At 37.8% G+C, this 17,371-nt stretch overlaps 2 protein-coding genes across 5 annotated transcripts in view; one reads left to right on the top strand and one right to left on the bottom strand.

Annotated features, from left to right (window-relative positions):
• LOC308410333 (plakophilin-4-like) overlaps positions 1–2,150 on the bottom strand; it is a 93,828-nt gene extending 91,678 nt beyond the window's left edge. The window contains exon 1 of one of the 2 annotated variants that reach the window (XM_080903591.1): positions 1,995–2,150. The gene's annotated coding sequence lies outside the window, so the exon portion shown is untranslated. The remainder of the gene's footprint in view (positions 1–1,994) is intronic. The other variant, XM_080903592.1, reaches the window with a different exon arrangement.
• A 13-nt stretch (positions 2,151–2,163) lies between these two features.
• The window catches only part of LOC308410334 (coiled-coil domain-containing protein 148-like), a 30,826-nt gene continuing 15,618 nt past the window's right edge, over positions 2,164–17,371 (top strand). Inside the window, exons 1-8 of one of the 3 annotated variants that reach the window (XM_080903594.1) lie at positions 2,164–2,267; positions 4,306–4,394; positions 4,806–4,927; positions 9,121–9,224; positions 10,424–10,515; positions 10,615–10,766; positions 13,593–13,688; positions 14,215–14,387. In XM_080903594.1, the coding sequence (XP_080759720.1) occupies positions 4,340–4,394; positions 4,806–4,927; positions 9,121–9,224; positions 10,424–10,515; positions 10,615–10,766; positions 13,593–13,688; positions 14,215–14,387 (794 nt within the window). In that variant the 5' untranslated portion in view covers positions 2,164–2,267; positions 4,306–4,339. Of the gene's footprint in view, positions 2,268–2,323; positions 2,363–4,305; positions 4,395–4,805; positions 4,928–9,120; positions 9,225–10,423; positions 10,516–10,614; positions 10,767–13,592; positions 13,689–14,214; positions 14,388–17,371 lie in introns of those variants that run through there. The other 2 variants (XM_080903593.1, XM_080903595.1) reach the window with 2 other exon arrangements.

Genomic DNA, 17,371 nt, shown 5'->3' with positions numbered 1-17,371 from the left:
AGGTTGCCTGCCATGTGAGAAAACTGCTCTGGTAAGTTTTAAGTCTACATAGCCATAACCAGTGATGGTGCTAGTGAATTGCAACTACTCCCGCAAGTCATCTGTGGGGGTACTTGTCCATCCATTTTAACCACTTGTGCAATTCAGAGTTGGGGGAAGAGCTGGAGCTGATGCCAGCTGTCATAGGCTGAGAAGTGGGGTAGACCACGTACAGGTCACCAGTCCATCACAGGGCTAACACAGAGAGACAATTTAGAAACTGCCATTAACCTAATGTCCATGTTTTGGACTGTGCACGCAGGTACTTTCAAAAGCAAGCTATGACAATTAAGAACAATTAAAAATAGAATATATATATATATATATAAAAGTAAATGTGTTTTTCTTTTTTTCCCTTTACTATTCATCTGCTTCACAGACTCTCTAAAATCCTCATCATTTCTTAGTGCAGCCACTCATTGCTGTTTCACATTAGAATCACTCATTTCTCTTTTCACTAATGTGCGGCACATCCCAGCTTGAGTATTTCGACCTTGGCAAAGTTGGCACAAAAGCTTCATTTTAAAGATTCTGGGAATCCAGAGTTTTCCCGCCTTCAACTCTAAAACCCTTTGTCTGCTTACATTTACACCTACACGGTTTCACCCCCACCTCTGTGGGTCTGCACTCACTGGTTTCCCTCTCCTTTTTTCATTTTGTGTACAAAGACAGACAGAAAGACAAACAAGCAAACACACGTAGCTTATATATTCTCATGCACTTCTTAAGTGCATACTTGTGTCTGTTATGCTTGTATAGTATTGGCTACAGATTTCCTTTTTAATAACAAAGTAATCACTTCATGATGTGATTTCTTTGGAAATAGAAACATAGAGCTTATATATTTGATTCTGCCAATTTTTTATTTTGTTATCTTAATTATAAATTATATCCCGAGTCATTTGTTTGACTGACGTGATTTTATGAGACTGTTGTGAATATGGTGGTTTTCCCTTATGAATAAATGCTACTGATAAAGAAGACAAATATAAGCCGTTAAAAACTAATACAAAGAGTTGTTTTTGACAAGAACACTTTAAAGTGTTTTTGTAACACCTAAAGATACACTTTGCAGTAGAGGCACATTTGTAACAGTACCTGAGTATTCCTTCTACCACTGCCCATATGATACCCTAAAGAGCAAGCACTCAGTTTGTAACCAGTAAAAAGCCTTCAAAGACAGCAGTTTGGTGAGGATCGCATGAACAAGGTGGCCTGGGAATGAATCAAATCCCCGGTCTGAATTACTGTTTCAGACTACCCCTGCCACAAAGATAGGTTGATCTTGCACGGTGCAAAACGATGACAACGTAGAGTCACGGTTACCGTTAAAAAATAAACTACCCTCGTTAAAATGCAAAATAGAAGTCATTAAATATGGCGTAGCTTGAACGTAGCTAGTTCAACCTGAGGGTAAAAGGTACGCCAATCTAATAGGAGCAGAGTTTGGATCTCCGCCCCTTGGCGACCTCGCATTCCAAAGATTCCCACACTCTAAGCTCACCTGCCTTTTCCTGCACTACTTAGCAACACGTTTTCAAGGGCATTGCCACACTAAAGTGAGTTTTTCTACAAGAGGAAAACTAACCCCGGAGCAGTTTCCGTGCATTTACATTAGCCGGCCAAGTTTTCACCCCAACGGTTAGGCATGGCATCAAAAACAGCGCGTGAAGGTCCCTCAAAGGTGTGCGTTGTTTGCGATGATTTGGTCACAAGAAACAGATTAGGGTAGTATTAGATTCTTCCCCGCTGAGAGGAAGCCAAAAGAAGCTTGTCTTATGCCGCATGCACAGACTGAAAAAAAAAGCAACCACTCTCTTTTCACTTTCCGACTTCAAGAAAGCAGCCCATACCCTCCTGCCTGCTCTGCGCACAGATGCTTTCATTTCTCCCTGCGTTTTCGCTCCAATTATTTAGCAGTTTGCAAAGAAAAGAAAAGAGAAACATTTCCATACCTTGGGAGGATTGTAGTTGTGCTGGCTGAGCTGCGGCTTGGATCTACATTGGAACGTGTAACTTCATCTGTAAAGTCCTGCCTTTTAGTCCCATGCATGTGGAAGAATGAAACTCGCGTCCACACTCGAGTGAAGAAGACGACCCCTCGGCTGCTCCTCGCCTCCAACAGCAGTCCCAGGCAATGCGAGCGTGCATGACGTCAGCGGGAATGTGGGAAACCGATGTGCACTCCTGATTGGTTGCAAAGCGAATACGGGGGCGTTCCCGAAGAGGTACGCGTTGTTAAATTAACCAATGACTGAGAAGATGATAGTTACCTTGGTTACCTGTTTTGTCAACCCATACACTATAGAAGGGAGAGAACAAGGTAAGCTAGGTGGCTCGTCGGGTATATATACTTAGTTTACAACGCAAATAATCGCTGATTGTTGTGTGTAACTTTATTGTAGGTGTAGTTTGAGCTTGGTCTTGTAGGAAACCTTTGGTTCACTTGTTTTTTTTATGTGTTTTTTTTGTGAGGTTGAGCATAAGTTCTACCTAAGTACTGTCGCTAAACTATAGCAGTAGCAGCTATGACAATGATAAAGTTAAGCGTTTTCTAGTTTAATTAAGTAATATAACAATTGGTAAAAGTCGGTAAAGTAAATTAACAGAGCTTGGCTTGGAAAATATTTAGGTTAGTTGTATGGCCATAGTTTTAACAGCAAAAAAAAAAAAAAGACAACCTAATGATTTTTTAAAAAAAACATTTCTTTTGTACATTTACCCCACGTGCCACCTTTTCGTCACTGGTGTTATCTTACTCATTATGCAAATTTGGGGGGCTTCTATTAATTATTATTTAGAATAATGCAATGATAATGCAAAAATCATAAGATAATATTTTATTATTTCAAAGCGTTTGTTCAAAGCGTCAATGTATGATATTTGCAAAGCCATTTATTAGCAATAAAATCAAATGAAAGCATATAAAGAACACTTAAAACGAGTGACAATGCCATTCTTTATATCTTAACCTGTACCTGTACCAAATTTCAGTGGATGTAAAATTATTATCTCAGGGGTCTAATGTTACCCATAAGGAAGGTAACAGCAGTGACAGTTTTCATGGAAAATGCTTTTTACAAAATAGATGCTGCAAGCATCAAACCACATGGTAAATGGTAAATGGCCTGTATTTATATAGCGCTTTACTATGCGCACACATGATGTCAGTCATCTTATACTCACCAAATTATGTCATTTAATCTATTTATATTCTGTTGTTTTGTTTTTGTTTTTCTTTAACAATTTCCTAACTGTGTCGTATTAGTGACTTCAACTAAAAGCTTCTTATGAAATTACAAGATAAAACAGAAAAAAATCTGATAAATGAAAAGAGACACTGGTCTCATCATGACCATTTCTTTATAGTGCTTCAGGAAATCTGTGATAGTAAGTCAAGTGATGTCATTGTTGGGATGTTTTGTTTCAAAATAATAAACGTTTCTCATAACACCAGTGACACAGTTTTAAGGGACCATGACTGTCTTTATATATCTTACAATATTTATTTCACATTTTGCTTCATTTTGTCACAGTCATCATATTTTTAACATATCTGATTGATTTGATGCAAAAACTTATATGCAAAACATATAACAAAAAAAAACACAGCCTTTACCCACCATACTCCACTGTGGGGACAAACGCTGTGGTGGTGCCTGTTCTTCTATATAATTTAATTAAAAAAACAGATATTGTGAATTTAATGGATGAGGAAGGAAAAAATATTCAAATTTAACATGGAAATAAATTGTAAATAAAGTGGTTTTTAAGTGTAGTAAAAGCCAGGGACAGAAAAATTGACATTTCTAGAATGACCTATGTCTTGAATCCTAACCTTGGCTTGCCATTTGGTGTTGAAATGGAAAAAATAATAATTTTTCTGTCCTTAAAATTGGTATTTAAGTCTATATGTAATGGAGACATGGGCAAAAAATAGAAAAGGATTCAGAACAGCGCATCTGTTTTCCCTCCTATCATAAAAAAATTAATTCCTGCATAGTTCATCCCATCTCTTCACACACCATGCATTTGAAAGGAGATGAATCCTGTGCGAAAATCTTTCCAAGCTTAATCCAAAACAAAGGCAAAAAAGAAAAAAAAAAAACATTCCAGCAGTATATCACACACACACTGGCTGCAGTACACTAAAACTTGTTGATGTTAACTAGCATTTTAAACAATGTCACACCAAACTTTTTTTTTTGTAGGCAACAAAGCTGTGCATGTGTTTGCAGCGCAATAATTAATGTATTTATTTTGAAGGTACTCTGGTGCATGAAGATAAAGCTCCACAGTGATGAGTGGAAAGGATCTACAAACATTCATAACGAGCATTAAAACGGAAGATGTTGGTAAGTGAGTGAAAAATGGCTGGAATATTCTGGCTTCTGACATAGTGGTCTACTGAACTGTTGAACCGGTTTGACCTGAAGCCCTCATGTCGAATTCTCCAGGTGCCTTTCAAGTCTGTTGTTTTTGTCACAGGCACAGCTTGTGTTTATCCACCTGCTTCCTTGAGTCAAGCCGAAGCACTGAAAAAAAACGTCTGACACAGTTTGTCTCTGCTATCCCCCTCCTCCTGTGCAATCATTTCTTTATTACACATACAATCCATTAGAGCTTAACTGGTGCTGCTCCTCTGTCTAACCTTTTTTTTTGCTGAAGTCAGCATAAAGTTTTTACTTCAGACATTAAAAGTGATGAGATTTTCAAGAATTCCAGTGATCCTAATTCATCCATATCATCTGTTTTCATCCATGCAGAAAAACTGACAGTGCGAATGAAAAATGGTCTTGGCAGCTCAAAATACAAGCCGGCAGAATATAAAAGACTACTAGCGATTGTTGATGCCAAACGCCAGGAGACTGATCTAATTGGACAAAAGGTAACCTTTTCTTAGCACTATAATCCTTGTGCTAATAAAAAAAGCTGTGTTTTCCTAAAATAAAGTCCTGTTGCATTTAATAACACGTTGATTCAGCAGCAAATAAAGGAGTATGTGGAATAAAACCACTCATTATACATCAAAGGAAGTGTTAACTAAATAGCATGTCCTCAGTAGTAGTAAAAAGTGCAATATCTGTGTGCGTGCATGTGTGTGTGTTTACCTTTTCCCACTCTTTCATATATGCCACACGCTGTAAAAGGATTTCATTTAGCATAAAATAGACATTGCATAATTCTTGTAGTTTGTCCAACAACATGAAAGAGAGCAGTAATATCACTGCCATACAGAATGGCATTTCTGTGAATATTCATTTGGCTTCCTGTGGTTTTTCCCACCACACTGTTTGAAGTTCATAGTCACATGATTATGAGCTGATCAAAAAGTTAATGCTAGGGGCACTGGAGATTAGGCTGTTAGACCTGTGTTGTTTTAATTAGTAAATTGTGTCAGAAGCCTTCTAGCATCATCGTGATAGCCCATGGCTTCTTCAACCCTGTGCTCTGGATAACTTAGATAAGAGAGGCTATGTTCATATTGGCCCTCCTGAAAAAGCAGGCTTTTTGAACATCTCATATTGGTGATGTGATAGGGGTAAATAAATTACCATGAGTAGCCTCAAGCATGGGATCATTTTTGCTTTCTATAAATGGACTGGCAGCATTAGTAGACAGTAAACACTTGGCAGCTCTATACTACACTCTGTGCACTGTGTTACCCAATATACAGATATGTGTGTATGTAAACACTAAAAAACGGAGTGGGAAACATATTTTTTTCAGTACTGTTTTGATTACAGGTAGACATCCAACAAATGGGCATAATATTGCTACATTTTCCCTACTGATTCACCTATATTAATGTTTACGTGTTTTTGCTGAAACACATTATATTATAAGAAAATGCATAACTGACAGATTCCATGTCTCCAATATTGCGGGAGAATCCCATTTGTGTGATTGCAAAGTTATTGATCCTTTACTCATGTATGACATTTCATTGATGATTTGTATTTCAAAATGTATTAAAAGGAGCAATAAAGAATGAAAAATGCATAAGGAAAGGGTATATCAGAGGGACTGCTCAGGATGGAGCTGATTTGGAGACAAAGTAAAATGGGCAAGGTTGAGATGGTTTGGCCATGGGTAGAAGAGTGATAGTGCATGTATTAGGAAAAAGCGAAGGTTAATGGATGTAGTGAGAAAGGACACGCAGATAATTGGTGTGATGCAGAGGATAGGGTGGCAACACCTGAAGGGAGAAGTTGAAAAAAGAATGAGACATGGCTTATAACAATACCTGTGGTTTAAGTTTAAATCCTTCAAACTGAAAAAGACTCATTGTGTATGAAAGGAAATTAAATGTCCTCATACAACTATTTTTACATTGTTCATGTGGATGTCTACGAGCTGAATATACAAACCCTATTATAGAGAATTTAAGACACTGTGTAAAATATAAATAAAAACAGAATGGAATGATTTATAAATCACATAAAACAGAATAATAACAGAAGATAGAAAATATGACATTTTAGTATTTCATGAAAAATATTAGGTTACTTGGCAACAGGTCAGTAACAGGTCAGAGGATAAAAAGAGATCTTAGAGAGTCAAAGTTTCTCAGAAGTAAAGATGGGTTGAAGTTCACCAATCTGGGAAAAAAAAATTGTGTCTACTAATTGTGGAAGAATTCCATAAAATGTAAACAGCTTGTCATCTACAGTACATAGTATTACCGAAAGATTCAGAGAACAAATCTCTGTACACAAGTGACTAGGTTGAAGATTAATACTGGATGCCTGTGACGTGCATCGCTGCATTAAAAACAGCCATGATTCTACCATGGAAGTCTCTGCATGGGCAAAGGAATAGAAATCACTGCCTGTGAATGCAGTTCAGCATGTCATCCACAAAGACACGTTAAAACTCTGTGATGCAAAGAACAAGCCATGTGTAACATGATTCAGACAGGGCAGTGTCTTCTCTGGCCTAAAGCTTATTTGAAATGGACTGAATTAAGTGTTAAACTGCTCTGTGGTCAGACAAATCTAAATATGAAATGCTTTTCAAAAACATCCTTCATCCTCTGGACTAAAGAGAGGGATCATCCAGCTTGTTATCAGCTCTCAGTTCCTGATGATATGGGGCACATCAATCCAACATCTATTACAAGAGCATTACTTCGTAGCAGAAGAGTCAGGGTGCTGAACAGGCCTGTCTGCAGTCCAGAACTTTCACCAATTAAAATCATTTGGCACATCATTAAATGAAAAATATGACAAAGCAGATATAGAACTGTTGAGCAGCAAGAATCCTACGTCAGACAAGAATGGAACAACATTCCTCTCCCAGAAGTCCAGCAGCTGGTCTCCTCAGATGTTTACATACTGTTGTTACACAAAGAGGAGATCGCTAAACATGGCTCTGGCCCAACTTTTTTAGAAATGTGTTGCTGCTTTCAAATTGAAAATGGCCTCATTTTTTTTCTTGAAGTAGTGCAACTTTTCATTGCACATGAAGAACTACTACATGTTTGTTTCACAAAAAGTAGAGAAAGAATGAACCAGAGTTAGAAGAAAATCCTCTTTTATGTTATTAGTAACATAAAATCTTTTTTCTTTTATGACAAGTCAAGGAGCCTATTGTGGAAAGATCTATGGAAACGTGAGAAATGTATGAAGGGTGAGCCATGGATTTACACAGAATATTCTAGGTCAAGTACAGAGTTGATTTTCCGACAGTATTATGGTCTTCTGACTTGCAAATAACCATTTTCAATTTTTTTTATCCAGGTATTTCGTATGGGTCTTGCAAGGTGGCATGTAATCCAGGCAGACCTTTGAATATTTTATACATTTTTTTACATTTTCCGTCTGGAAGCCAGGAAGTGTTATGTCAGCGATTTTTAAAATGCCATACATTTTGTTTAACAGAGGCATAAAAATAAGATTGGTATGGGTTAAGAATTAAATGGAAGGAAATGTTGTTAAATGCATGAAAATGTATAATGTGGTGTGAGAAAAACTTTAAATATGAGAATTAAAGACCTCAATTTTCCTTTGGTTAGGTTTAAGCAAACAATAATGTTCACTAAAATGTTTTAAGTGCCTTTACCTAAAAACTGATTGGGAAGCTAACCAATTTAATGGCTATTATAATGCTAATAAGAGTAGATATTAATGGATTAGTTTTATTTGGCAGAGTGAGACTACAAATGAGGTGATGTAATTTTTGCTCCAGGCACAGTTTTTGCAGTCCAAATGAGTTATTAGACAGCCAGTGCAAATTAAAATGACCTATAATACACTGCCTGGAAGAGGCATGGAATATCAGCAGTTTGGCCTTTTTTATTTCAGTGCTGCACTAAAATCCAACTGAGCACTGTAGATTGACTTACTATAAAATGAGCATTAGCAAAACATATCCAAAAACAGCAATCCCCTCTGAACACATAGACACAGCATTTGAATGTATACCCAAATCATTTTATTCACTGCTCATCTGGAAATTACTTGCAACCATGTTTTGGTTTTGTGAGATTATATTTTGTGAAAAAAAAACACTGATAAGACAATGCGTTGCTATGCTAAAGGTGCTCTAACGGAGTGCTTTAAAGAGGGTTTATGGGGGGGAACCCACAAGTGATGACAGATTAAGACTGCTACCTCCCCCGTTTCTCCTATTAACATGCCTAATGTGTATCATTTGTGTTTCATCAAATTTTTTCCAGTTTATTTTGTTTTTTTGCATTAATAGTGACACTGTTCCAGCTGAATTATGAGTCACTCAAAGATTTAATAATGCTAATAAAAACTGAAGCATGCCTTTAAATGGATTAAATGCTTTCAACCATAAGAATACTGCGTATTTCACATTCTTTGCAACATTATGATGTATGTATAAACTATGTGCACAATATGCTTTGTGCTTCATTCAAAATGGTCTAGACATTTGATGCGTTAAAGCACTGCGCATAGAGATCTCTCCGGATGAAGTTAATTGTAGGCGGAAATAAATGTTCCTAGTTAAAGTGCATTTAAAAGCAAGCACTCCAGCCAAATGCATGTTGTGCTTCCAGGAAAACTGTTTATTCCTGCTTTGCATTTAACTGCCTTGTGAACCATCTTATAGGTTCACAAGACTCGCTGTGCAGCCAAGGCAACCAAGGAGAGCTCCATATTACGGCAGCACAGACAGGTGTGGAGCACAGAGTGCCTCAGGCTGCAAAAGGCTGAGTAAGAGCCCCCTATTACTCCCTGTCATTATCTGCTGCAGTTTTCTGAATCTGCTATTACACCATGCAACCATTCCACTTAGCCCCATTATGCCTAGCCAGGAACATGCATGAAAAAATAAATAAATGAATAAACTGGACACACAAAAAAGATGAAACAAAAAATGTGTCCGAGAAAAAATGAAGAGAGGATATTTAAGCTGATTTTCTGACTCCATGACATTAAATTAACAGAGAGAAGTGGGTGGTTATAGCCATGCAGAGACAGAGGGGTATACTAAATGGAGGAAAAGTGTTCCTCTGTGGGTTGAGGCAGAAGTGTGGGACTGGGGGCCCCAGCAGTGTCATGTCTTGTGAAGTGAGAAGGGCAGCACTAGCTCTGGGGTGCAGCTTGTTTGGCTGCATAATGACTATGTCTGAGCCACCCAAGGTTAATGATGTACACAAGCGTTATCCTCAGTAATGAGCCTAGTCATAAGGATGTGCCACTGCTTGCATCTCTCTCCACACATATCTAGTTAAAGTACCTTGGGATTCAAACAAGCAAACAGGAAAGTATATCTCTATGGTTACTTGTTCCTTTTTGCAACCATCTCAACCATGTTAGCAAGAAACAAATAATTATTGTAGCTCTCTCTGTGGGTCATTTCAGTATGAAGCTGCTCACAGCAACAAGACATCCTACCCCTAACTTTTGTCAAACTTTTGGAGAAAGTCCACCAGCGAAGTCTGTAATACTCTGTGTGTGTGTGTGAGATAGATGAAAAAAAGTTTTCACCTTCTTATGGCCATCTCTAAATGTGGAATTGTTGTAAGCCAAATGCAAAGAACATGCTTTTTTATTTTACTCATTTAAGGGTAAAATATATACTTTTTACACCGTTATGTATAATTAGCAGCTACCTTTCAGGTCATGGCCGCTTGTACAAATTCAGATCAATAAGTTGTCATATAGTTTTATAGATTAAGCTACAGAGCACTCCATAACGTTAGGAAGCTGACATTAACTCCATGTTTATTAGGTACTGCATTACAGTGATGCTTGCATCAATAGATAAATAAATAAAGTCTCTTATTCTGAAACAGGCCATTTTGCATAATTATATCATTTATGCTTAGGTTTAAAATGAGTTCATTATTTGTCATTTAAATTAATGGATATGTTTGCATTTAATAGAATGCATTTGTTCTCTCCAACAGAGAGAAAGCTGAAAATGACATCCATTATTTTATAAAGCAGATCAGGCCAAACAATATAACGGACAGTGCCATCTTCTCTCTTCAAGAATATGGTAAACAACTACATTTTTTATGTGCATTTGTGTCACCATCACCTTGCTGTTTAAGCAGTGCACTGCTAATGTGTATACCTGTGTGTTTTCGGGTTTTAGAACTGTTTCTTGAGAGGGAAATTGAGGCATTCAGGATAAACTCTGTGCAGCCTATTTATCAGCTCAGGGATGACCTGGTCTTCAGACTGGGTGAAGTACAACATCAGCAGCTCTCTGCACATCCATCAAACTGGGAACAAGTGATACAACAGGTATTGTGAGATATGGAATAAGGGCTTAGTGATTTTGATAAAGACCAGCCATATATATATACATGTATAAAAGAGTGTTTTGCAACATATGTCCTTGATTGGGGGAAAAAAGAAAAAAAGTGGCAGTATTTTTTCCTGTCTATACACTTCAAGTCTTCAAAAGCAAATCTAATCAGCGGAAACTCTCTGCAGGTACCAGACCAAAATAGCCCATCCAGCTCCTCCACAGAAGTTTACAATCTCTTACTTTCACACAGTGATCTTACCTTGTGCCCAGCAGTATATGCTGTCCATGAAGCTGTTGTTTGTTAGATATCTGTGGACCCTAAAGACATAAATTCTGTCTGTGACTCTGAGAGGCTTTTGCTGGGTCTAGAGATGAATCGTGAGATTAAGGAGTTAGCCGGGTCTCAGAAACACCTTACTGGGAATGAAGTGTATTCCCCCCCCCCCCCCCCCCCCCCCCCCCCATGGCCTCCTATTCTCTTATTGGCCCATAGCCCTTACCCACCTGATTGCTGATAAACACACATTTTGTCTTCCTTTCCCAATCTCTTATTCCACCACTTTTCCTTTCTCTGCCTCACAATAAAAAAGAGAAGCTGAATGCTGTATAATTGTGCTTTCATCCTGGAGTGAAAGTGAGGAGTTTAAAAACAACACTAAAAAAATTGGCACAGAATTGGGTGGTACAAAAAGAAATAGAAAAGCACACAGTAGGCGACACTATGCTTGTGTACAACTTTTAAAAATGTTAATACTGCTTTTAGCATTTCTAGATGTGGTTTGAATAATAATAAAATAGGAATAATAATTTGAAAATGAATATTAATAGGTTAAAGCTTAAACTATTTTCTCTTAACTTAAAAGAGATAATGTTTTTAACAAACTCAATTACAATTGTAATTGACTTTCAGTAAATAAACGTTATAATCGTCCACATATGCATTCATGCATCTATAAAACCATTTTACTACTGCTGTTTATGTGGGTGACGGGTGTAGTTATATTGTAAGACACATTCATTTTCATTCATTCCTTATCTTCATCCCTTACAAAAGCATAAGAGCCATCAGACAGTTAATCGGTTTTATTCATTGTATCTGTGTTTTTGTGCTGTTCTGGAACACTAAGATCTCTTCCTTTTTTGAATGTTTCTACTAATACTGCTACCTTGATATCAATAATGTACTGTATATTTTTACATTTTTGGGAGGGCTTTGCATTTTCAACATGCAATAGCCCATCTCAATTCATGGCACATTTGAGCATTCCTGTCCTCAAGTCATTTCCTGCATACCAAAAATGATGGTGTTGGCTGATAAATGTTTAAAAAAATATTTACAGTTATCTGGGTTTTGTTTTTTTGTTTTTTTTTAAACTTATGCAGTGTTATGAAAAACTTAGTTTACCCTGACTGCTTCCACAGGAATTAAGAGGGTAAGTAGCAGCCAGGTGTCATCGATAAAAGTGAGCACCTTTATAAATGCAGAAGTTTTGGCAGTTTGGTAGTCTGAAGCAGGTCTTGCTAACATGCTAACAGGTCTCTGTTAGCATATTAAATATTAAAGTTCATGACAGTACAATTAGACTGAACAAGTATGTCCTGTTTGGAAGGCTGCCAGTGGAAAGCCTCTTCTTCTCTTCCAAAAAGAACTTGGCAGCAAACTTAGGTTTACACAGTTGCATCTGAACAAAACACAAGACTTGTAGAAGAGTGTACTTTAGACAGATGAGACCACAGCGGAGATATTTGGCAATAATGCACAGAGCCACATTTAGTGAAAACCAAACACAGCATTTCAGCGCATGGTTTGCAACTATGGGACCCTGGCACCTTGCAGTCACCGGGTTGAAGATAAAATCCTTTGCATACCAAAGTATACTAGAGTCAAATGTAAGGCATCTAAAGCTTGGCTGAAATTTGGTCATGGAACAAAACAATAATCCCAGGCACAGCAGCAAATGTCCAACAGAATGGCTGAGAAAGAAAAGAGTCAAGGCGCTGCAGTGGCCCACGCAGTCAAATTGCAGTCCAGTTCTCAACCCCACTGAAATGCTGTGGCATGACAAATGACTGCAAACCTCAAGGAACTGAATCAACATTGTAAAAAAGAGTGAGCCAGAATTCCTTCACAATGACACGAGAGACCGACGCAGTCATACAGAAAAGGATTACTTTAATTTACTTCAGATTGTTGCTGCTAAAGGTGGTTCTACGAGCTATTGAATCCTGGTGTTTAGTTCGTTTTTTATAGGAGACATGTATAAACTCTCTTTTCACAAAACATTTGTCAGTATTCAGAGCATGGGTAGCTCTTTGAATTTGATGTCTATTTCCTTCTCCTTTTCAAATGCCTTATTGTTTGGTTGTTCACTAGGTAGGTGTTCATTGGGTGATATTGTCTACCAATATAACAAGTCATAACAGTATATTAATACAATCAGGATCAGGATCAGCTACATCATATTTGTATTTTTTGCTTCCAAATAACACTTCACAGCTTAATATTTCTTAAACATTACCTTAGATCTAACTACTCCTTTTAATTAGGCTCTTACAGTTTTAATAGGCCTAATTAGTGATTTTCTATTATTGCAGCAGTCTATCAGAAGTTCATAAATTTAGATGACCGAAAGAAAATATATATAAATATCTTGAGAGAGAGTTGTTTGTGGCAGAGGACTTCCAAGGTAGCCAGAGCAAGATTTGTAGTTCTGTTTTACCATTTTGTTTTTTCTTGACAACAAAAGGTCAAACTGGCATGTTTGTTTTCTAACACTGTATTTAATACATTTTTTATGTTTTCATTCTTGTACCAACAGATAAACTTTGTCAAAGCACAACAAGATGACATTATTGCAAACTTTGATGAAGAGTATCTGGACCTGGAGAGAGAGATTGTAGGCCTTGGCCTGGAGGTTTGTTATTTTATGCAGAGAAATTTCCATTGTCGATAATAGCATATTCTTCACCTTAATAAGTGAGTGCTACAGTGTGTCGTGAGAGGAAATTAACATTTCATTATGCAGGGAATGCCAAAGTTTGCTCCATCTGAATATTTTGTTTATTTATTTTGAACTAAGTTAGACGTTTATTGGGTCATCGTTCTATTCTTCAGTAACCTCTTTACAGTTCTGCTTATATAACTGACTACTGAGATATGCATCCAACATGTTGATATTTAGAACACAAAGCTGAATATTTTCAGTATGCTTAACAGTTAGCAAGATGTTTGTTTTAGGAAATGCTTCTCCCTGTTTTCTCCAAACACCCGTCCACAGCATTAATTTTTGAACCCCTGCTTGAGGGGTTGTGTTTGCTTGTATTAATTTCAAATGTCAGTCAAAATATATGATTATCCCAAACTTTTATGTAAAACTGTATATATCAAGCACATAAAAAGTCTATAGGCAACCTCAAGGATTGCCATATTGTCCTTCACAGAAATATCTCACTAGTGCTTCAGATAATTTGGTGAACATTCCAGAAGAGGTTTTGAATTCAGACTGCCCTTATCCAGAGCTGAAGGACTCACTGATCGAAGCCTTTCACTCCCTATCAGAGAGATACCAGAGCAGGCTGCAGAGCCTCCAAGAACAACTGCAAAGGACAGACAGGTATGTCTGAAGATGTCTGAAGATTTAAGCTTTGCTTTTTCCCCCTTATTTGCATAATTCAATGTTTTTACGCATTGCTGGATGAAATATATCGCTGGTTTTTACCGCTAACGTGAAATAGGTGGCTGAAATAGGCTTTTAACTGTATAATCAGTGTGTTGTTTATACAGTTAAGATGTCCACAACCAACAATGAAAAGAATAAAAATAAACCTTTGAACCTCTCAAGGCGCACCCTTGTAGTTTGATCAGGTGCTTGTCGGTTTACAGAACTTCTCTGAATGGCTGACACCCTTACCAAACGCCGGGTAACTTTACAGTTCTTAATCATACTTGCCCCTTAAAAACCCTCAATAAAATCTGAAATTCAAGTTGGTCTCAGCTGCTCTCCACTCTGGATTCTTTAATAATTGAGATTTCAGCGGTGACTCTGTCTGATCTCAGTTGCCACGCACTCGCCTTCTCCATACTTTGCTCAGACATAAGCGCTCTTTCAGACTCATTGAGTCTACCTGCAGGTTTCCTGGAATCAAAATGAAAGTAGAGAACAAAAATCACTCAAGAAATCTCATCCTCGTCACCAAGATTGTTGTGGAAAAATACACTGAGCATCGACCCAAACTGACTCAGATTTATCGAAAGAAACTTCAAACCTCTGCAAAAGGATCAACACAGCACCAACGGGGTTCGTACCAGCACTGACAAACAGGCAAAATAATAACAGCTCCTCTATAGCCATACAGATACAGTGAAAATGAAAGTGTTTTTGAATTTTATTTTCTGTAAATCATTTGATTTATTTAATAAATTAAATATTATATTTTAGAGGCTGTTCTAATCTGATATTCCATTCTAGGCAAATTGACAGCAAATAAAACTAAGTACACTTTTAAAACTTTTTTTTAAATTCATTTTTATTTGAATTCAATTCAATTTTATTTATATAGCGCCTAATCACAACAACAGTTGCCTCAAGGCGCTTTCTATTGTAAGGTAGACCCTACAATAGTACAGAACCCAACAATCATATGACCCCCTGTGAGCAAGCACTTTGGCGACAGTGGGAAGGAAAAACTCCCTTTTAACAGGAAGAAACCTCCAGCAGAACCAGGCTCAGGGAGGGGCGGCCATCTGCTGCGACCGGTTGGGGTGAGAGAAGGAAGACGGAATAAAGGACAGAAAAATGCTATAATGTAATGTGGTGAAATTATTATCAACCAGGTGGTTCATGAGACAATTATTTTAAAGTAGTCTGGTTTTAACATTAACAATGAAGAATTATAATAAAAATGTAATGCATCTAGGCTACGTCCACATGTACCCAGGTATTTTTGAAAACGCAGCTTTTTAGATGCAGGTGTCAGGTAAACTTTAACGTGTTCGTGAGAAAACCCTAGAGAAGAAATTAGGTCTCTTCAATGGGGCATTTCTTTTGAAACTTTTGACAATCACGTTTTCAATATTGTCTTGGCCATTAAACATTAACTCCAGGACAGTGTTTGGATTTTTCCACTTTTGCCGGAGTTCATTGTACACTTTCACACTGACTTCTTCAGTGTTCTCTAAGGACATTTTAAGCTTTTGGGACAAAATTTTAGCCCAAATCCTGTGGGTAAACCTGTTCATGATGGCTTTATCTGCCCCTGGAGGCAATTTCCTTGCCTCATTTGCGTTGCTTATAGCGTGCAGAACCAAATCTTTAGTGAAGCTTTCAACAACTTTTACGTACTCTTCTCGGTTTTTATATATAGTGAGTACTCTTTTTGGTAAGGCCAACAGGTGTTTTGTAAATGTTGGGACAGTAATATCGTCAAGCTGTTCCCTCAGACATAAAATCAAATACTTCTCCTTGCAGTTATGTGCTTTGCAAAGATTGGTGAAAATGTCCTTGTTGATATTGGTCAGCCTTTTTGGAGATAGATCCAAATCCCTCTCGTCAATCTGAGGCCAGATTTTTTCAAGCAGGCGATCGCTGATAGAGTCGGAGTTGTGGCACCGTGTGAAGTCCTTGTATTTAGACGAGGCTTTGCCTGCGGCCTCTGAAACTACCAACTGAATAACTTTATAAACACAAATCTTTTCTTCAGACAGATAATCAGATGCCAGAGTGACATCATAAGAACCAAAATCTGAATCAGACTTATGGACTGACCTATGTAGTGTTTTCTTCACAGGCTTTTCCAGGGGGGAAGCTTCTATGTTGTCCAAGTCTTTTGAGTAGTTTTTCTTCAAAAAGCTCTTCTTCGGTTCCACTGTGGCTGCGGTGAGGGTTTGAGGAAGAAACATCTGGGACGACACAGACGCTTCTTCCTCAGATGAATCACTAAAACCAATAAAAACATTTAGATATATGTTAGGTGGCGTTGGTGCACGATGCAGTGATATTTCGCAATTTTCACTGTCAGCTGTGGATGTTTTATCAAGACTGCTCTCCTCTGCAGACAAATGCAGCTTGAGGTTTTTTGAGTCTGAAGAGTCCTCCAGTCCTGGAGTTTCTGTTTCTTCATTATCACCGTGGTCATCTACAGAAATTTCTTTCAGGATGCTGTCCTTTGCTCCTGTTTCTTCTGTTTTCTCAGGGGACTCTGTGTCCACTGAGTGAAGACAGGCCTCATCAGTCTGCGTGGACACTGGATCTCCCTTCTCCACGGTTGTGTCCATTGCGTCCTCTAACATGGAACAAAGTTTCAACATGTCTTTCAGCAAAGTGGAAGGCAGCTCAGTGTTGCAGTACTCTGGGTTGAACTGCAGAGATTGCCACTGTGGTACAATTGTACCAAAAAAGTGGTCACTTAAGGACTTCCATGTTTCAACTGAGGTGTTACTGTGTGGAGTTGTCATGTTTAAGTTTGTATTACTATTTCTCTGACTCTGAAATGTAGAAGAGGAAATAAATTGTTGGCTGGTTGGAGTTGGACTAGGCATGTGTGCTCTTTGTAAACCAAATGCTTGGGAGTCTGGACGGCTCCTTTATATAGGTTTAAG

The sequence above is a fragment of the Rhamphochromis sp. 'chilingali' genome (genome assembly GCF_963969265.1).
Source record: "Rhamphochromis sp. 'chilingali' genome assembly, chromosome: 14".
Classification (NCBI taxonomy): domain Eukaryota; kingdom Metazoa; phylum Chordata; class Actinopteri; order Cichliformes; family Cichlidae; genus Rhamphochromis; species Rhamphochromis sp. 'chilingali'.
The sequence above is the reverse complement of the archived record's forward strand: the minus strand, read 5'-3'. Positions and strand labels throughout refer to the sequence as shown.